The following is a 19879-nucleotide window of genomic DNA, read 5'->3' as shown; positions in this document are numbered from 1 at the left end:
GTGCCGTTGTCCAGCTCAAACGAAACAAGAATCGCTCCACCAGTGATGGTTCTCCCAAAAGAAATCCTCAAAAGTTCAGTGCAGTCAAGCACCGCCGTCGAGTTTCGTGGCGTACAATTTTCAGTCGGTTTTCAATCGCCTTGTGGTGTAAAATTAATGGAAACACTCGAAAAATCGTAGAAATTTGCTGTGTGGCACTGGTCACACAAAGGATTCGCGTAGCTGTCGCAGAGCCTGGCCTCCACGACCGTCGCCAAACTTCGATTGTCAAAATAGTCAGGCACACATGCTCACGGCATGGATACCATTACTCGTCGCATGAGTTTCTGTATTAGCCACTGGTCATATCAGTATCAGTTACCAAGCCACGTACAGAAAGTTTCTCCGAAGCATCTATTTGACAATCTTAGAAAGTATGATCAAACATAATGACAGTACGTCTCGGCGTAAAAGCATCACGCAGGGAACCAGCTCCAAAGGGTCACCGTGTCACGGCCATTCAAGCTGTCTCTCAGTGCTCACCACCTCACGAATAAAGACGAAACGGCGAAGCAACATTGGTGGTAGCTGCTCGCGTCCTACGTAATTCAAAGAATCCACCAAACGTCTTGTCGCGCATACACACGACAACGAAAATAAACCTGCGTGGTCCCAGGAGACTGTGTCTGCGCTGTGTCTCTCGATCATAAATCTGACGAGGTCTGAGCCGTTGTTTCTCTCGCAACATTAACCCATTGTCGTACTCAGTCGCCGTACCACTCTGACACTCGGCAGAGTTTGGAATCAGTCCTCAACACAAAGGAAAAAATCATATTTCACGTGGTACTGAACGGTCGCTGTTCGCTGGCGTGATGAAGATTCAAGAAGAAAATCAAGAGGCCCGCTCCGACGACTCTCCCTGCTTTCTACTGAATTCCTCGAGCGCTTCATCATATAGCGTATCCAGATGATCGCATATGTTCGCCAGGTCGTCAAAGCTCTCTCGCAAGAGCTGCATAGCTGATTCACCTGCACGGACCGAGGATAGCAAAAGCGTTTTGCCCACCATTTCGGAGACAAAGAACCGGTGCAACAGTGCGGCTGTCACTCAAATAACAGTTTACGTGGGTATTCTTCCGCTTCCCTTGAAGCGCACAACATGTTTTTGTACAGTCCCCATGGCACAGCTACCAACATACCTGTTGTCTGGAGGCGAATGTTCATCTCTGGTTGAGTCGGATGGGGCACGGAATAGCCAGCAAACTCCACGCCGGGTTTCCGAACAAGGATAGATCTGATCGCGTTGCCCAACGTATGGTCTTCGCCAGTAAGTGTAAAGGTCAACTGGGCGGACTTGCAAGCCTCTTGCTCGTGGACGCCCGTTCTCCACGTTTTTCCAGACGGATTGGAGGAAGCTCCGTGAGGGCTTCCTCCCGCACCGCCATCCGCCATGAGAGCGCTGTCCCTGCCTTTCTCTAGCTGTCGCGCGACAGCTCTTCAAGTGTCGCCGGCCGTCACCTAGTCAAACGATATAGTTCGATTGGAGGACAGCAGCACGAAGTACTCGTCTGGCCAAAAGGTCCTGCAGCTTCAAATGTCGTTGTTGACTACCAAAGCTTGCTGCTATCACACATATCCTGCTGGAGATTTGCCTGCTTCCCTCTTTCCCCACGCTAGGCACAAGATCCGAAAACAACCAAGGTCCCACTCCCACTCAACAAAATAATATGCAGTGCTGAGATCACAAAAATTACTCCAACTCGAGACGGCACAGGGGGAATTTCCGACGGGCTTTCTTAACTCTGGCGTTTGGCATGCGCATGCAAAGAGTTCGCGTCCAGGTACCACGACACCCTTGGCATCAAACAGTACCCCAGCGTAGCTGAAGAAGGCTGACAAAATAAAATGTGAGAAAGCTACACTGATGCGACCAACGAGAGGTAAGAAATTACTATGTTGCCACATCGGGTTAATGCCCACTACTTCCTGACTTCCAAACAACGTCGGTTCTCATCCGCTGTAGTCTAGGTGGTTAGGATACGCGGCTCTCACCCGCGCGACCCGGGTTCAAGTCCCGGCGGCGGATTCTTTTTCCCGTGCTTTTTCGTTCTATTTATGGGTAGCACAACTACATCTAAATCCTTGCGATTCAAAGTTGCAAGCTCGAAGATTGAACTGGATGGTCGTTGTAGGAACCGGATAACACGAGCTCTCTGCATTGCACGCAAATGCAAACGGCCTGATCAAGCTAGCAGCCGCCCTTCGCCCTCTTGTTAATTTACGTTCCTCTTTTACGTACTCTAGGGTATTGTTTCATTATTGCCGTGAAGCTTATTACCATCTTAATGCGATATAGTCGCTATGTTAACCACATCAACCGGGAACCGCAGGCCGTTCTGTTCAGATGGAAGACCGGCCCGAAGATGTCCTGTGTTGAACCATTAACTGCCTGAGCAGCACCACGATACACTAGCCGTTCTGGTCGATAGAGAGAGACAATAGCAGTGTCTCTGACAATGAAATGAATGTGTTATGAGTGAGTTGGTCTCGCTAACAATTTTCGTAGCATCTTCTACTGCCAGTTTGGTAGCTACATTGCGGTACATCGAGCAGCTGCTCGGACTTCGATGTTATGGATGTCCTTCATCGTCTTCTAGTGTAGGGGGCCACACCGATATGAGTAGCTAAGGAGTCGGATTAGTTTCGCACCAAAACGTGCAGTACGTACACCGCCGACCGGAGGCACTGCAGCGGCATACCCTGCTTGAGTAAACGCTACGGTCTTTGTCGTATAAGCAAACGAATATCACGATGAGCATTGGAAGCGCCGCATATTGTGGTTTTGTAGTATTCAGATTACCGGCTACTCTTACGCATGTTGCAAACAATTTTTCTACATCGCTTTACGACCACTTAGCATTGGTTTCATTCCAAGCTCACAAGAGGCAGCTTGTGACTCAGACCACCGCCCCCTGCAGTGAAGTTCACGGCGCGTCCTCTGTAGTTCTTCTTCAGGACGAAAATGGGAACGCAGAAGGCTACCAAAGCTCCACCCCCGGACAGCAATGTTCCCGTCGGAGCGGAGTTAAACAACAACAGCAGGAAAAGGACCTACACTAAGAGCGGAGACAAACAAGAAAAAGTCAAGAAGCCGAGGCACAGCAATGAGAGTAGGAAGAATATGAGTCCACGCGAAGCTAACCCCACCACGCCGTTGGAACCAGGGAAAGTGATGTCAGACGAGCAAGTAGCAAAGAATCCTCGTAAAGGAAAGAATCCAGTCGTGCCCAGAGAGAAAACCAGAATGACAGAAGACAGCAGCAAAGGTACTTGCTCTAATGACAACCAGATGAACCCACACCTTTTAAGCAGTCCCCAAGAGCAAAACCCGACGGAGAAAGCCAGCGCCGATCACGTGCAGGAGCACGGCACATCCGACCACATTCTCGAACAGCTACCGACCTCAATCAATCTTCAAAGAGCTGGAGCCGAAGCCAAAGATTCTGCCTTGAAGATCGGTAATGGCTGTTCATCTAAGGATAAGCCCGTAACAAAAAACCGGCATGACACTGTTGGAGTAGCGGGTGACAAGCCGCCTCAATCAACGAAGACAAGGGGCAGGACCAAGGGGTCAACAAAAAAGCAAGAACCGCCAAATGTTGAGACATCTGATACTCGTTCAGAGAAACATAATTGTTCCAGGGGATCAACACCTGCAAGCAATAATATTCACGAACCACCACAGGGCGACGATTATCCGACAAAAATCGATCACCATGAACAAGAGAACGTGCGGGATGAAGATATGCCCATCATTTGTACGTTATCGTCACAGAACGAAGCATGTACAAATGCAGGGCCATCCTCCTGTGTGGCAGCTCCTCTATCCGTGTCCACAGCTGACAGCCATCGTCTGGCTGTATCTGGTCCTTCCGATGAAGGCACTACAATCAGTTCGACGAGAAAAATGTCTGCAGACGAAAGCCGGGAAACAGATGAAGAGGCTGCTTGTGGAATAGACGCTACTAAACAAAAACAGTTGTCGGTCGAACGTCGTCCCGAGCCGGAGAAGGCTGCAGGGGAAGGGGACAGAGTTATCACTACCACTGCAAAGAAGACACAGAAGGGCAATCGAGGAGCTGCAGTGAAGGGGCAGAAGACGGACAAGAACGAAAACATGAACCACGTAGTCCCACCGTCTGACCGAATCCTCTGCTACATGAAAGAGCAAAACCGTCCGTACAACGCCCAGATCGTAAGACTTGGTAAAAACGCCTGTTTTTGAGGAGATATTAGAGGGTTGAACAGATTTTTGATAACCTCCAAAAATCAATAAAAAAAGCAGATGTCGAAAGAATTCTCGACGAGTTGACGACGCAAGGCTCGCTGATTGTCAAAGATATCGGGAAAATGAAAGTAAGCGACTGTACGCCTGTTCTCCACAAAAGTGCAAGCATACAACATAACATAATCTAGGTTTACATGTACGAACAGTCTCAGTTTGGAGACAAGATGACGCCTGAGGAGATGAGTACAGCTGACGGGCAAATTAGTGGTAACACAACCGGATATGTGTCACCTGTAAACAACTGTTAAGACTTCCTGCAGCGCTTAGGGAGGAGATCCAACAACTCGAAGGTGAATACCGAACACTATAATAGCGTTTTCTTTTATCTCAGCCCGTACACGTGCAGCCGAGATGAAAGTGCTAAAGGCAACTCTAAGCAGGCGTGAAGCTGAAACTGCGGCGGTGGCACTAAGTGATTCCGTCCAGAATGAAATAGACGAGTGTAAGTTCACCTGCAGAAGAACGAGTTTGCTTGTATCACAGCCAACGGTCGCAGTGAAGCTGCTGCTGAAGAGTGCGGCTACAGGAGATCGGAGCACACTGCTCCTGACAGCCGATGAAATTAATAAAACGAAGGTGTCGCACCACGTGATGCACGCTGAATGGGCACGCCGAAAGAAGATCTGCATGGAGCTGCTGGGTCAGATCTCCGAGGCAACGGGGCACACTGTGGATGAACTAGTGGAGCGGTTAGGCGTAGAGATAGACGAGGATTACATCCCCGACGAAGCATATAAATGCTACTCATGAATGAATGCGTGGTTGTGCATTGTGCCTCTACAGGTGCCCACTCTGCTTCTGAAGTGGCGACTCGACCATCAGTGCCTAGCACACCCCGATGATGTAAACCGCCTTTCGTTTCTTCGCGGAAGACAATCTACGCATGCCAGTTTTTCCTAAGTTGCACGTTGCCCCGCCTTCGCTCGCGAGTACAATAGACACACGCGAATGGCATTCGGCCACGTGACGAAACATAGCGTGAGCCGTCAGCGAGTAGCGCGAAGAGATTCCTGCAGAGTCGGTCCTGAGACAGAAATCTGGTCTCTCCAGCAATACTTGACCGGCTTTTTTTCCTTCCCTTTCTGCACAACCAAAGCCCAGTATTGCCACACAACCTTTCCAGGAGGCACACTGGACGCTAGGAGACGAGGTCGGTTAGAGCAGCCCAGACTGCAAAGGTCTTCTCCAAGTAGCGTGGTGGTCAAATGAAGGACGACGGGATAGAGTGGAAATTGTTCGACGCGGATGAAGCTAAAGCGGTCATGCACTAGCCACCGCCTTGAACATAACTAGGGAGCCAGGTGGCATGATATCACATAAGTCTGGCTTCTCGTGACTAGGCTGCATCGCTCGCCGGTTCCGACCGGAAGGTGGAAACTACTCGTGGTGACTATCGGGTCACTAGAAGAACCCCAAAATACCACAAAACAGGAGCGACACGTCTCATTCCAAGCACGATAACGCTACACAAGCTTCAAGGTACCCAGGTACTTACAATTTTGCCTCCCTCACCAAAAAAGGAATTCGTGCGGGTGCTTCTCTACGACCGGACGGCAAGCATCATTTAAGATTATGATCCTGTCCTGTGGTGCCCTCATTCACTGCAACAAAAGCCCAGCTCAAAGTAAGTCCACTATGTGCAAAACGGCGTTAAAACAAGCACCACTATGTTCCGTACGACAACCTAAGAGCCACACGATACCCAGAGAAACAACAACAGTTGGAGCGCCTCTGGGGCACTTTAGCATCCAAAGAATACGATGGTTGAGATGTAGTGCAAGCCTCAGTTCAGGTCTCCTGGTTTCATCAATTTGACTCAGGTGCACAAACGTGCGGTTAGGTCCTCATTGCTTGCCTGTGACACTGTGGACACGATCATCATCTTACAGCGTCGATGGGAGCTGTCAGGGAATACAAACTGTTGCACATCACTTAGGTGCTCAGGTGAAACACGGAAGAAATCATCATCATGATGCTCCCTCGGTTTGTGATCAACGACGCTTAACTTCGAGGCACAACACAACCATTCAGTCCCGAACAAAGAATATCGGAAGACGAGAGCCACGAACGAGGCTTTCCACTTTCACAGGTTGCGGCGTGGTCCAGATCTCGCTGGTGGACGGTCTCGTCCAGCACACGCAAGTCTGAGACGAACACAGCCTCCTGCAGCGAAGTTGAATGGATGTGAAGAGCAATGGTGTTTCATGTCGACACGTTGCCAGCCCGCCTCCCTCACCAAATGGATTTCGTGCGGGTGCTTCTCTACGACCGGACGGCAAGCATCATTTAAGATTATGATCCTGTCCTGTGGTGCCCTCATTCACTGCAACAAAAGCCCAGCTCAAAGTAAGTCCACTATGTGCAAAACGGCGTTAAAACAAGCACCACTATGTTCCGTACGACAACCTAAGAGCCACACGATACCCAGAGAAACAACAACAGTTGGAGCGCCTCTGGGGCACTTTAGCATCCAAAGAATACGATGGTTGAGATGTAGTGCAAGCCTCAGTTCAGGTCTCCTGGTTTCATCAATTTGACTCAGGTGCACAAACGTGCGGTTAGGTCCTCATTGCTTGCCTGTGACACTGTGGACACGATCATCATCTTACAGCGTCGATGGGAGCTGTCAGGGAATACAAACTGTTGCACATCACTTAGGTGCTCAGGTGAAACACGGAAGAAATCATCATCATGATGCTCCCTCGGTTTGTGATCAACGACGCTTAACTTCGAGGCACAACACAACCATTCAGTCCCGAACAAAGAATATCGGAAGACGAGAGCCACGAACGAGGCTTTCCACTTTCACAGGTTGCGGCGTGGTCCAGATCTCGCTGGTGGACGGTCTCGTCCAGCACACGCAAGTCTGAGACGAACACAGCCTCCTGCAGCGAAGTTGAATGGATGTGAAGAGCAATGGTGTTTCATGTCGACACGTTGTCAGCCCGCCTCCCTCACCAAATGAAGTTCGTGAGGCGGTTCCTATCCGGTCGAACGGCAGAAGCCACTACAGTATACGCTGCAAATGGCAGAGTCTAACCTCGGTGGGTGATGCCGAGCTGACTCTGTGGCAAGTAGCAGCGAGCAAATGCCCAACATATGCAGGCTATTGGACAAGACCTGAAGTTAGCACGAATGTGACGCTAGGCAGTATTTCCAACTGACGCTGATATGTGGAACTACATGAAGCTTTACCGTGCTCCTACGGTGATGCACCACCTCACCTCCGTTTCGTGTATGTGCTATCAACGACAGAACTTCTGGAAAGCATAGTGGACCTGCAACACTCGCTCATACAAGGGCGGGAACATTGTAGGTGAAGCCACGTCCTGTACAAGCTCCGGTGAACGTTCGAGAGCAGTGCCGCAGAATTACCAATCAGCAAGCCGTTGTCTCGTCGGCTGCCTTCCAGCTAAAAACCTTGAATTCACAGAAGCAAGAGAAGTCTAACATAGGTCACAGCTGCAGTTCACACCTGGGACGTGTAGGCACACCACACAAGATGCACGCCGACAACCCCTTTCAGCCCGGACCCCCTTCCTTCTGTCATGTCAACACAGAGAGGATTCACGCGCAAGAGCAAACTGTCCTCAAGCCAGCTGAAGACCCATCTTCTTCTTCAGCTCGATGTTGATCAGCTTCTCCTTCTTCTGCTGCGCATGTTGCGACTTGATGCCGTTGATGCCACCGCCCCAGCGTCTGCGCACTTCGGAGTTGTCGTTGAACATGGCACGGTAGATTTCGCACTGTGCCTCCAACTCCGCTTGATCCTGCACGATGCAGCCCAGAGAAGAGAGAAAACACCTGATGTTACCCGACGACGAATGAGGATTCCGTCACGTACGCCTCAAGACGGTGCACTGACGAAAAGGAAGCGAGTACCACCCACGTGAAACAAAAAAAAAGATCACTCACGCCGCATAAACGTCACCGCGAAATCACGAGTTTGCAGCACCAGGACATCGGAGCAAAAACGATGGAGCAGTCGCCATATCATTCAGAAGGGCCTCAGTGAACTTTGAAGACAAACAACGTTCACCCATGTCCAGCAACAGCAGTCGCCTGTCGTGCGTCAAGGTGGGATCATCAAAGGCTCAACTTCTTTCGACACATACCAGAAAGCACAGCCTCGACAAAAAGTTCACAGCACACGGCACTGCCGCAGGATATACGGTGTGAAACTGCAAACCGCTTCACTTTTCTTGAAGTTCATGTGTCACGTCATAACTTGGGGATAATATAAAATACAGCTCCACCGGCCTACCTCCTTTCTGACGTTGTCAATAGCAAGGACAGGGCAGTTCTTCTGGTGGACCAACTGACCGAGCCTGCTCTTGCCCTTGACGATGCAGTAGGGAACCTGCGAAAGACAGAGGAAAACCATCGGGAGGGGCGAAATGTTCTGTCGATTTCCGGCGCCAAATACACGACCGTCCGCTTCGTTGGCATTTAGAACCACTTTTTCGTATCGCCAGCCTGTCAGTCCGTCGTTCAGTCAGAACATTCGTCATTGTCGTGGACGCAGTCTGCCTTGTGCCAAATGCGCGTCCCTTCGTCGACGGGTACCGACGACACCCTAAAACCTCTTTTGATCTTACCTCCTTCTTTCGGCAAAGCTGGGGGATGAAGCAGACAAGCTCGACAGGAGTGACGTCATGCGCGATGACAACAAGCTTCGCCTTCTTGATCTCAATCAGATCTGTCACGTGGTTGATTCCATATTTGATCATGACGGGTTTCTTTCCACCAGCCGCGCCACCAGCACTCTGTCTCTCGGCCTCCTGAAGCAGGCGCTGCTTCTTCTCAGCGCGAGTCTCCGGCTTGTACTTGGCGAGCAGGCGCATGAGCTGAGAGGTCTGGTTCTTGTCCAAAGTGTGTGTGAACTGGTTGATCGCAGGGGGGACCTTCAGTCGCTGCATCAACACCCTCCGCTGGCGCTGAAGCAGAATGTACTTCGGCCATTTGACGAATCTGTACACAAAAACATGTCGCAGCCGTTACCTCCTTTTTTCAGACGCGGCACCTACACCACACTGGTCTGAACGGGAGGCAACGCGAAAGCTCTGACTGCTGCTAGATCACAAGTTACCTGACCACATCGCCGGAGTCTCCATCCACCTAACTTACTCGACTCATGAACCAGTAACGGAGTTCGTAAACAACACCTTTCCGAAGACCAGCTTGCAGCATCGTGGGAGACAATAACGAAGGGCTCCTGTCGCCGACGAATAAAAGCTACGAATCTATCACTTAATGGAAAACTCGAGAACCAAATCGTCAAAGGAGGTACTTCTGACGGGCATGCGTATACGAAACGCTTCCTAAGAGAAGGGGTTACGAAAACGTGAAGAGCACAACACTCACCTGCTGAGGTCGCGTCGCGGCTGAATGTTTCCGCCGACACGGAAGTTCCTCGGCGTTTTCGCGAAGATCGGAGACTTCTGGACCTTCTTGCCCGACTTGCTGCTCAACGGCGCAGCTGGCAGCTTCTTCTTCCCTCCGCTGCTGCCCTTAGCGCTAGCCGATCCCTTCTTGGTAGACGCCTGAAGACGAACGTGCACACACACGTGTATAACGGGTGAAAATACGGCTCGCTTGTCGCCTGCTGCAGTCTCCCCATTTCCACTACGACATGCATTGTTCCAGATCTGCATAAACCTTCCAAGGACTGGAAGCTACACTGGGTGCAAACGAAACAGACGAGGGTTCAGCAACCCACACACATTATGGCCTGCATTTCGTCCAAACAGAACAGGTATCCCCTTGCTGTGCGAGCAACGCCTGCGGCGGTGTCCCACTGAGCATTTTGGGGCACGGTACGCTACAAAAGGCTGTAAACGCGCACAGGCGCAACACTCTCCTCAGCCACCGTCACTGACAGAAAAACAACGAATTCAACTGACTATGAAACAGTACTATGATCCAGCCCACCAAGAGCGGGCACTTCCCTAGGCGCTGGCTGCTGTGCGTCCACAGCGGCGCATGCTGGAATTGTAGACAGACAAAAAATCGTCTCAATGCATGACGCAGTCAATGCAGATGTTGCGAAAATAGCGTTGACGAATACACAGCTTGTGTTAATTTCCCCAATACATGTCGAGCTCAGTTTCCCCAAGTGCCTGACGCATGTAGCTGGTGTCCACCGCAATGGGGAGACTGCGCCGTAAGTTGCTGAGGATCTCTCCGCCTCATCACCCATGACGACAACGGACGCACGACACCACCCGAGATGCTTCTCAAAAGCATTCTCAGAGTCCTTCTAGCTGACCCATCCACGCATATTCTTCTTCCTAATTAAAATCATCCGTGGAAAACGTGGGGGATTCCAGGGTTCGCGTCAACATGCGCGAACACGAGCGCCACAACTACAGCACAAAAAACGCAAAAAAACGAAGTCGCATCCGACTTTTACTGTTTTACCGCCATGCTGAAATTTTTGTCCGATAAAACTGTCAATCAAACATTCAGCACAACGATTCAGTTAACAAGTTGAGCATGTGAGGGGAAAACCACCAGAAGTGATGCCCCCAGCGAACGTACCATTTCGATGAAGTCTCTCTTTCCTTCGTTCCCTCTCTCGTTTGACTGGAGAAAAAGTGGCGGCACAAGACCGCCGTAAGACGCACAAGAAGGGAAGGGACCTCCGTGTGGCCACGCAAAAACAGAAAAGGAAAAGAGAACGGGTTAAATGGGGATATCAACGACGCGGGTGAACAGCGCAGCCGCACCAGTCCGATGGTCTCTCTCTGCCGTTTTCTCCCCCCCACAGAACCCCCGCGTTTTCGGCGCAGCCCCTCAGCGGAGAATAATCCCTTGCATGTGCAGTCGAGAGAATCATCAGCTAGTATTAGAGTCTCGTCGCAAAGGCGCATCGTGTTAACCAGCGTCAGGACTGGCTGCATGCTCTCATTTCTCGGAGATAAAAATGTTCTGGGAGCGGAATATCTCGTGTGGTGGCTATCTACTTTTCCCTTGACAAAAACCCTTGTGGCGGATGGGGCTCAGTAGTTTTTTATAGAAAAGATTAACAGGCAAGGAAAGTATCTTGAGATGAAGTGACCGCAAATATTTGATCTGCATCAAAAACACGGTGTATGTACTCTCCACACTGGAAGCCCTAACGACAAATTGCCCAGGCTCCACATGCTCGTGCCTGAGTTAACTAACAAAAAGCATTTCACAGGATGGGACTGACTGTTCGGTAGATTTTTTTTGTTGTTTTTCCACAGCAGCCGCCCCTCACAGCACTTGTAGTGTAGAGGTGTTCAACTTTTGACCGGCCACAACACTACCGCGAAGCTGGCGAGTGAGCGCAGTATATCTTTCCATTTTCGTCCTCCAAATCGAAAAACATACTGGATAGCGTGTGGGGGTGACGGCGGATACCCCGGAGCCCTGAAGGTCCTTTTTGTCCCTGGATTTTGCTCGTAATCCAGTTTTTGAGTTGTCACGGTTCAATGCATATCAATTGGCAATACCCATGAGCGTGCTATCTAGGTGGTACCTCTGAGGTACGTTAGCCATCAACCGAGGAATTATGGTGTTCGGAGCGTTGTGGCGAATACGTAAGTTTGTAGCCCCTCAGGCAGGCAGAACTGGATACCATCTGTGCGCATGCCCAATATCGTCACCCCCCCCGGTATCGTAGAGCGTGGCCGAGGGGAAATGCGCCACGTTGAATGTAATCTTGGTCAGCAGCCGACGGTGTGCTCGTCAAGGCCCCTATGATTGGCCAAGTATAGCTACGAATTATTCTTGCACTCTCGTCTGTCGTCTCTTGCCCGGCTCATCATCAGCCAGGCAGCAGCGTATTTTCACGGCACTGAAAATCTGCCTTCCGCTTCTCGAAATGTGACAGTGGCAGCCATCTCCTCGTATCCCCCTGTTGCTTGCTAAACCTTTCACAACCAACTGCCAAGTCGTACAAGTCCATGAGCGTATATGGGGAGGCGATCTGGGTCATACGGTGTGAGACCTTTTTCCTATCAAGTGAGCCTTATTCTCGACTTATTTCATGGGTGTTGTGTGTCGAGCTGGCAAAAAATCGCCAGGTACCTACAAATGCAACTCCTTCCAGAAACGCTTCCGGAGCTTCCGGCGCGTCGGGTGACCAGTATTTTTATCAAACTTCGTCGACCTTGTTATCGATTTCCACTGAGAGTTGGCCTACCGACTCCTACCAGTGTAAAACCACCGAAAGCTGCACGCTCAATGATGAAGCTAACATCTTACGTTAACGGGCACGTGTGCCCTGGAGCCGGAGATGTCCTCCAAAGGCACCTGGCTACGTTCGAACGCGGACTGTAAAAGGTGGTAGTGTTCACTGGTGCGCCTTACTGCCGCCCGTCAGCCGCCGCTCTTCCACACAGGTGACTCCTAGGCCTGGCCACAGGAGTGTAGGCCACCGCGAACTCGACCGCTTTTCTAGCAACCAGGCGAAAAGCCGCATTAGCCGTAGTGGACAGGTGTCCTCTTTCTCAGCGGTGGACATCACGGGCAGCGCTTCCCGTGCATCAAATCCGGTTGTAGCACTGCACAGCAATCAACTACTCGGTTTTTGTGTCATGCATAAAAACGTGTTAGGCCTGGATTTTTCTTGCCCCAATGCAATGCATATTTGAATTGCCAGACTTCCTCCCCTCTCGTTTTGATAAACTGGTAAATGGCACTTGCCACCTTCGGCAGCAGCATACGAGTTGTTCTGCGTCCCTTCCAACATTTTGAACATCCGATTTCTACTCGGCAGCCATTCTGAGGCTCCGCCCCGCCCCCCTCCATGCAGATCCGAGCCGTGCCAATAGACAACAGGGATCTGCACGAAACTGCAACGGACGGCGCTTTGCTTGACTGCACGAGCAGAGAACTGGGAAGACAAATACATTGGAGTGCCGCCCTTTCCCCGCATAGAACCACGGGTGACGTCAGTGTCTACCGCAACCGAGCAGTAGCTACGAGACCAGACTGTCGTTCGTACCGGCTGAGGCGGAGAGCGAAACTGAAAAACTGCTTGCTCCGACATCTGGCATGCATCAGCATGCTTTTGCCACGTACGGGGTGGTCCTAATCCTTTTTGAACAAGGATTGTTCTACGGCACCAAAAGGAATGCACGCGTACTGTTGTACCTTCCTATGCCTGGTAGTTTTTTTAGAATCCTTCGGATACTTCTGTGGTTTGAATGTCGTGGCTTTGGAGTCTGCTATGCTATCTCTCAGCCAGAGACGAAGATTTGTATTCCAGAACATCAGCTGGCATCACCTGGCAACCGGTATCACACCACACGAGTAACGGGACGAGTTTGCTGTTGAAGAAACAATGTGGCGTACACTACAAGGCAACTGGATGGCTACGTTACGGATTCATTGAGGGTAGTGCGATATGCACGGATTTTTGTGGGCGATCACTGTGTGTCTTCAAATTGCGCGGTTCTGGCGCAGGCCCACAGATGGAAGCGGGGCTGCGACTGCTGGCTATGCGGGCCGATTGGAAAAAAAAAGCCAGGGGTGAACACATGTAATCGAGTTAAAAGACCGTCCACGGGACATCGCTTTGCGTCTAGGACGATAGAATGGAAGGTGTCGGTGCCCCGAATGCTGCACAAATGTCTCCGTCATTCCTTCATAGGAAAGGGTTCCAAGACGCTTACCGAATAAAGCAAAACATGGTAAGGTGTAGGCTGGGTGGCGACTCTCGTTGAACCTTTCGCTACCCTCGAGATTCACGGCACCAAACAGCAGCGCTTCAAAAACACATGCCGCTGAAGATTGAGATTGCTGCATCCCACCTCAGTTTCGTAGGGAGCGAAAAGTGTTTTAAGAGATATGCTGCCTACCCAATGGGATAGACACGACAGCGGGGTCAAAGTGGAACTTGCACACTTTTTTGTCGCGGTTAAACCTGCGAACGGGTGTTGACGATCGCAATCTCGTAAAGAGCCGAAAGGCTAACGAGACGCCCACAGGTGTGCAATCTGGCGTCTGTCACCACGTGGCGGGCTGCTTCTTTCCACCCCTCCCAACAAGGGGCGATTCCCCAGACACAACCACCTGTCCGGCGGAGCAACCACCAGCCCACCTGAAAAGGTTCCCTGTCGTAAGATAGCCACAGAAATCTATTCGGGCTCAGATATTTCTTTCAGAGCAAAGTCCGTGTACGGCCTCAAACACGATAGCAGATCTCCACAGAGACGCCACACACTGTCGCACCAGCACGCGTTTTCCCGTGTGTACCCGCAATTTTCACTCCGTGTGTCCAATTCCCCCTTCCTATTCAAGATGTCGGCCAAAGGTGCGGGAGGTCGCAAGAAGACCAGCAGCGGCAAGAAAGTGTCACGCTCTGCCAAAGCTGGTTTGCAGTTTCCCGTGTCCCGTATTGGAAGGTACCTGAAGAAGGGACGGTTCGCGAAACGCGTTGGAGTGGGCGCTCCCGTGTACCTGGCTGCGGTGTTGGAGTACCTCTGCGCTGAAATTCTGGAGTTGGCGGGCAACGCCGCACGTGACCACAAGAAGACCCGTATCATTCCCCGACACATTCAACTCGCTGTGCGCAATGATGAGGAACTGAGCAAGTTCCTCGGCGGTGTGACCATCGCAAGTGGAGGAGTGATGCCCCATGTGCACGCGGTTCTGCTCCCTAAGCACGGCAAGTCAAAGGGGAAACACGGTGTGTCTCAGGAGTTCTAAGCTGCCATAGATGTCACCGCAGCGCATCTACCCAGGAACTGACAAAAGAAACGCCAAAGTTTTCGTCAGGGGTACGTCAAGGACTTGCGCGTTTTCTCTGAGCCTGAGATGGTGACGAGTGTATTACTGCCACAGAAACGACATGGGACAAAGTGTACTGCACGACGACTGTCGTGGGCACACGATTGCTGTATAGCAACCTATCCCTGCTTTTAGGCTTCACTAGAAGCCACCAGGATGACTGATTTTCGTTTTCAACTCTTCCTCGAAACGCGCGCATCTCCAAGGGACAGGGGATGACATTCAGCGTGCGCTCCTATCTGCTTTGACATCTGCATTCGCGCCAGATTCGTTGGTTGGCATTAGATCATACGCCTAGGAGCTAGCCTGAAAGTGTGAAAGATGGTTTGAGGAGAACGTCACCTGTAAAACTACAAAACTTCATTGTCACAATGTCCGATTAGCGCCATTGTGTGACTATGGAAAACGACTGCACACCACGGGGAATAAAGCGAATCTGTAGAGGTCGCATCCCCTGCTGGGACCTTACGCACGAGGCTGCGTCCACAAGTTGGGGTAAACTTTGCAAAAACCCCGCGTGTGCAACTCACATATCAAAGCGAATATATCCCTTTCCCTAAAACATTCTGTCGCCCTAAGGCAAATGTGTAATATTTGTCGCATTTACTACAGGCTCGCCGAAATCACACGGCAGGGTTCTTGAGTCGATTCTGAAGCAGAAGAAGGGTGTCGTGGTGTTTGGCGCAGGGCGAAGAGCGTCCTTGCGACTCTTGCGAATCCCAAAATTCCGCCAAGTTCACTGCCGTCTGGCCCTGTGGAGAACGACACCACGCAAAAAACCGTCCTTAGAAAACCTCGCTTAGCTGTCGGCTTAAGATGATGGACCCGTCCAGTTGGATGACAAAGAAACGTAACACCCTAGTCACCCTTGCACAGCGACGGCGGGCAGTCAAATAGCGACATGCTAGTCACTGCACACCGGTGCCAACATGAAATGAACGCTCACAGAAAGGCTAGAAACCAACTACTAAATAGCCGCATATGCTCGTACATCCATACGCCTCCCGATGCACTTCCGACACGGAAACCGAATCCTTAGCCCTCATCCATATATCTACTGTAGGCTGCTCCTAGCCCCTAGAGGCGTCGCCGAGAGGGGGATGTTGGCGTATTGCATCCTGAGTTACACGGACTTACCTTCGCTGTGATATCTGGATCTGCGCCTGCCGCCAAAAGCAAATCGACAATTTCGGGGCAACCCCTGTAGACTGCCACATGCAGCGGCGTCATGCCATGCTGAACAGATACAGAGACAAAAGTTTCCAAAAGTGGAATGAAAACACAGAGTCCAGCCCTTATCACGGGTACCACGCAGCGAGGGGACAAGATTTCCTTTGTATGTATGCACATACATACATACATACATACATACATGAAGCCCATTTGGACCACCGGTGGGGGGGATATCTGCGCGACCCCGTGGTGTGAAAAAAACGTGCTGTTCTGCTCCAGTGCTCGAACAATATACTCTAACTACGTCGCCCAACAGGACGTTAGAAACTAGTAGGTTAAGTTAGACGCTGCTGAGAGTTATTTTCCTTTCTTTGTACAAACTTCCTCTCCTTCCTGTCTCCGTCTTCTCTCGATTCTACACTGATGCGTAATTTCTGGTTGCCGCATTTGGGCATTCCGCGACTCTGTGGAGTCCACAATGGAAACTGACAGTCCGATCTCATTGCCACAGTGGGACTACAGAGGTTTCCAGAGAACAGTAGCACGTCCTTGCTGCCGTTGGCCGCCGAGGACCAGGTGACTGACATCCGTATTTTGTTTGTTAATGTCTGCCTTCGCATCCGTGTCCAGCAGGAACTTGACAACGTCTGTGTGCCTGTGGAAAGCGGCAATATGGAGAGGCGTGTCGCCATTCTGAGCACAGAGGGACGAGAAAAAAGAATTCGACATTTGAACAAGGCCAACATACCTGTTCATTTACTCGTGGAACAGAAGGGCGAAAGAAAGGTGATACTTTGGGTATGTTATTTGCAAAGATACATGCTCACAAGGCGGCCCTGTCGTGAAGCCGTTTGGACTTCGCAGTCGATTCGTGCATGATTGTGCTGAAGTACATCCGGGCAACTTTCCAGATCTTCTTTTAAAATGCTGCGTGGACACGTGTCTCGAATTCACTAGCTGTCCCTCTGTTACCGGTTGGAAGCCGGGATACTGAGCACAGGGTGTCGACAAGACAACTCACATGGAAATGAGATGTGTACCCAAGCACACATCCTGCCACACGCTCAACATACCCACGACGTATGTGCACTCGCATGGATACCAGACATGCTCCCGCTGAGAGTGTCCCGTTTGCTGTCCTGCTATACGGCAAAACCGCCACCAAGGCAGCGACATCAGTGAAATAGCGTTGCTTTTGTCACCATCTGCATGCTTCGCTTGATTGTGTTCGCCGCACCGAAGGAGTGCAGCTTATCCGGGAAGTCGTGTACAAATTTCGCCTCACCGTTGCTGAACAGCGTGCGTCAGCTCCACTGTTCACGAGGAGCAGCAAGGCCTCGAAATTCCCCGACTGCGCCGCACGATGAAGTGGAGTGAAACCGTTCTGGAAAAAAAAGGCCTCGCGAGACACGTAACCGATGAGCAGTGAGCAGTGGTTTCTGTAAGGAAAACTGCCATGGATTCGACGCCTCTGTTCCCGCAACAGCACAAAATGCGACTCCTGTGTCCTTCACGATGCTTGGCAATTCGAGGCAAACACTTTCCTTCCACTGTGCGGACGTTGTGAAGCGTTTTCCTTGTCCCTTCTGCATCGAGATGAACTCGCGCCCACATAATCCGCGGTGAAACCTACCTCATCTGGTGTATTGACGCTGTTGCCGCTGCTCAGTTGCTGCATCATGCGAGGCAGATTGCCTGTGTACGCAGCATTGCCGAGGTCGCTCCAAACATCCTCGCCCGCGTTCTTTGCACCTCGCGAGCAACATATCACCATCTTTTTGACGGTAAAGATCTGGAACGCGTCGGCACGGGCTTGGGAGCAACAATAACTGGAGAAAAAGATCGGGAAATGAGCAACAGGAAGGAAGAAAACGACTCTAAAGGCACTCCCGAAACGAACCCGCTCTTGGGAACCCTGCGCTTCTCTTCTGCAGTAGACGCTCTGGGGAGAAAAATCCCGACCAGTTGTCACCAAGAAGGGGTGGACCCCCAGGGCACGAGTCGCCTGATAAACATCTGAAAGTGTGTAGCATCAACGAAAGAGTGGAAAATAGCCCCTCAGGCACAAAGCTAACCCCTGAAGAAAGGACAACACGATTTCGCATCCAGACAGATCGACTGAATGAATTCTAACACGCGCAGCAAGTTTCCGCCAGTCGTGCAGAGAGAGCCCTCTCATTTCACTCTGAAAGTAACGTGCTTGACTGATGATTTCCGACTGACGTGCCTACAGTGCACATGTGTCCTCAAGCTTGGAATCAAACAACCGATTCGGGACCGCTGGCCAACTTATTTCCAATTTTACGAGCTGTGGAGGCTGAGTTTTTGTCGACAAAAAGAGTGCAGCACGGAGAAGAGTAAGGCACCCAGCTAACCACATTGCATGCTGGACTTCACACTCGATCAGCATGCACGACGCTGTCACGTCCCTTCTCTCTGACTCACAAACAGCACACGAATCACTCCCGGGCGATGCTGTGTAAGTGCCGCGTGGGCAATTCGATTCGGAATGCGAGAAGCAAGCTTTGTTCTGATAACATGAATCGTTTCACAGTCTACATTCATCGGACGAGGACACACACGACGGGACAGGGACCATGATGTGCTGGATTGTGCTCGTACGGGAGACAGCTGTGGATGCTTCGCGGATGACAGGCTACGGGCCACAAACGAGAGCCGTATCACCCTTCAGCGGTTACGAAGGAGTTCGATTTGAAATAACTACAAGGAGGGCACCGATAGAGTAAAATGCCACACTTCCCTGATACGAGGTGCTCACAGTTCAAGCGCAGGCAGGTTGATTCGCGTGCGTGCAAATGGAGTTCTTGATCCGTACCTCGTCAGTGATTTACAGGTTTCATGCACACTACAAATCATGGGCACTCTCTCCTGCAGCCTACAGTGTCGTTGCACACCGTTTTTGACTTCAAGAGTCATGAAAGTGAAATCACTACATGCAGTCAGACTGAGGTTCATATTAACCAAGTTTCGAACCAACAAGGAAGATTGTGTGGACACAACACACGATTCTTTTACTGTACCGTGCATGGAACGGCCACGCAGTAGCGTTGAGTAAACGGGGGCGGTTCGCTGATGAGTGCGTCGGACCAGAACAGGTTCCTCTCCTGACGTCACGGGGTGGAGGCTGTCTCACCATTCTTTGCCATCTGTTTTCTATTCCAAATAACTACTGCAAGGTTTCACATCGACACTATTCCACCTGTTGCTTGTATGTTCTTGGATATCTTCGTAAGAGCACATTTATTTCTTTTGGCTCCAGCTCCTTCGATGTAGTTCGAGCTCACCTTATGTCTGCTCCGGGGCTCGGTACTAAAGAGGACGCTTAGGCTGCCAAATGAAGTGTGCTAGGGCAACAGCGAACGAATCTGATCTCTGGGTTCCGTTGATAGCAAATTCGCCCCGATGCCGGGCCCAGTTACTAGCTACCATGTCCTCCCCAATAGTTAGACTTTCGCCGTCTTTGTCATGATTTTGGAAAAAGAGTGTCCTGAGTCTTGGCTCTCGAGTATGTGGCTGTGTCAAGCATGTTATTTCTTTGCAGGTCCGCTGATGTTACATTTCTGAGGTTATTCCTGTCACTGACGCCGCCTATTGCTC

The 19879-nt window shown here is 50.9% G+C and overlaps 5 protein-coding genes and 1 non-coding gene across 6 annotated transcripts; 3 read left to right on the top strand and 3 right to left on the bottom strand.

Annotated features, from left to right (window-relative positions):
* Window positions 1-871: 871 nt before the first annotated feature.
* NCLIV_025940 (DNA-directed RNA polymerase I 16 kDa polypeptide,related) lies at window positions 872-1431 on the bottom strand (the record flags this gene model as incomplete). Its single annotated transcript, XM_003882788.1, has 2 exons — window positions 872-1008; window positions 1179-1431. 2 exons carry the CDS (start codon window positions 1429-1431, stop codon window positions 872-874), a joined length of 390 nt encoding a protein of 129 aa, XP_003882837.1.
* A 561-nt stretch (window positions 1432-1992) lies between these two features.
* Window positions 1993-2065, top strand: NCLIV_t090002. Its single transcript has one exon. It is a non-coding gene; the product is annotated as a tRNA-Glu (tRNA).
* A 936-nt stretch (window positions 2066-3001) lies between these two features.
* On the top strand, window positions 3002-5077 carry NCLIV_025930 (putative TBPIP domain-containing protein; the record flags this gene model as incomplete). The annotated part of the gene is made up of 6 exons (XM_003882787.1): window positions 3002-4234; window positions 4288-4395; window positions 4456-4534; window positions 4588-4617; window positions 4674-4769; window positions 4824-5077. 6 exons carry the CDS (start codon window positions 3002-3004, stop codon window positions 5075-5077), a joined length of 1800 nt encoding a protein of 599 aa, XP_003882836.1.
* A 2840-nt stretch (window positions 5078-7917) lies between these two features.
* On the bottom strand, window positions 7918-10753 carry NCLIV_025920 (hypothetical protein; the record flags this gene model as incomplete). The annotated part of the gene is made up of 5 exons (XM_003882786.1): window positions 7918-8097; window positions 8592-8687; window positions 8926-9298; window positions 9692-9870; window positions 10748-10753. The coding sequence occupies 5 exons, from the start codon at window positions 10751-10753 to the stop codon at window positions 7918-7920; spliced, it is 834 nt and encodes a 277-aa protein (XP_003882835.1).
* A 3846-nt stretch (window positions 10754-14599) lies between these two features.
* On the top strand, window positions 14600-15007 carry NCLIV_025910 (Histone H2A, related; the record flags this gene model as incomplete). The annotated part of the gene is made up of 1 exon (XM_003882785.1): window positions 14600-15007. The coding sequence occupies one exon, from the start codon at window positions 14600-14602 to the stop codon at window positions 15005-15007; it is 408 nt and encodes a 135-aa protein (XP_003882834.1).
* Window positions 15008-15711: 704 nt separating this feature from the next.
* On the bottom strand, window positions 15712-18035 carry NCLIV_025900 (putative ankyrin repeat-containing protein; the record flags this gene model as incomplete). The annotated part of the gene is made up of 5 exons (XM_003882784.1): window positions 15712-15840; window positions 16226-16324; window positions 16847-16954; window positions 17547-17645; window positions 17895-18035. 5 exons carry the CDS (start codon window positions 18033-18035, stop codon window positions 15712-15714), a joined length of 576 nt encoding a protein of 191 aa, XP_003882833.1.
* Between the last annotated feature and the right edge of the window lie 1844 nt (window positions 18036-19879).

The sequence above is a fragment of the Neospora caninum genome, chromosome VIIb (assembly GCF_000208865.1).
Source record: "Neospora caninum Liverpool complete genome, chromosome VIIb".
Lineage (NCBI taxonomy): Eukaryota > Apicomplexa > Conoidasida > Eucoccidiorida > Sarcocystidae > Neospora > Neospora caninum.
This window is presented reverse-complemented; position numbering and strand designations above follow the sequence as displayed.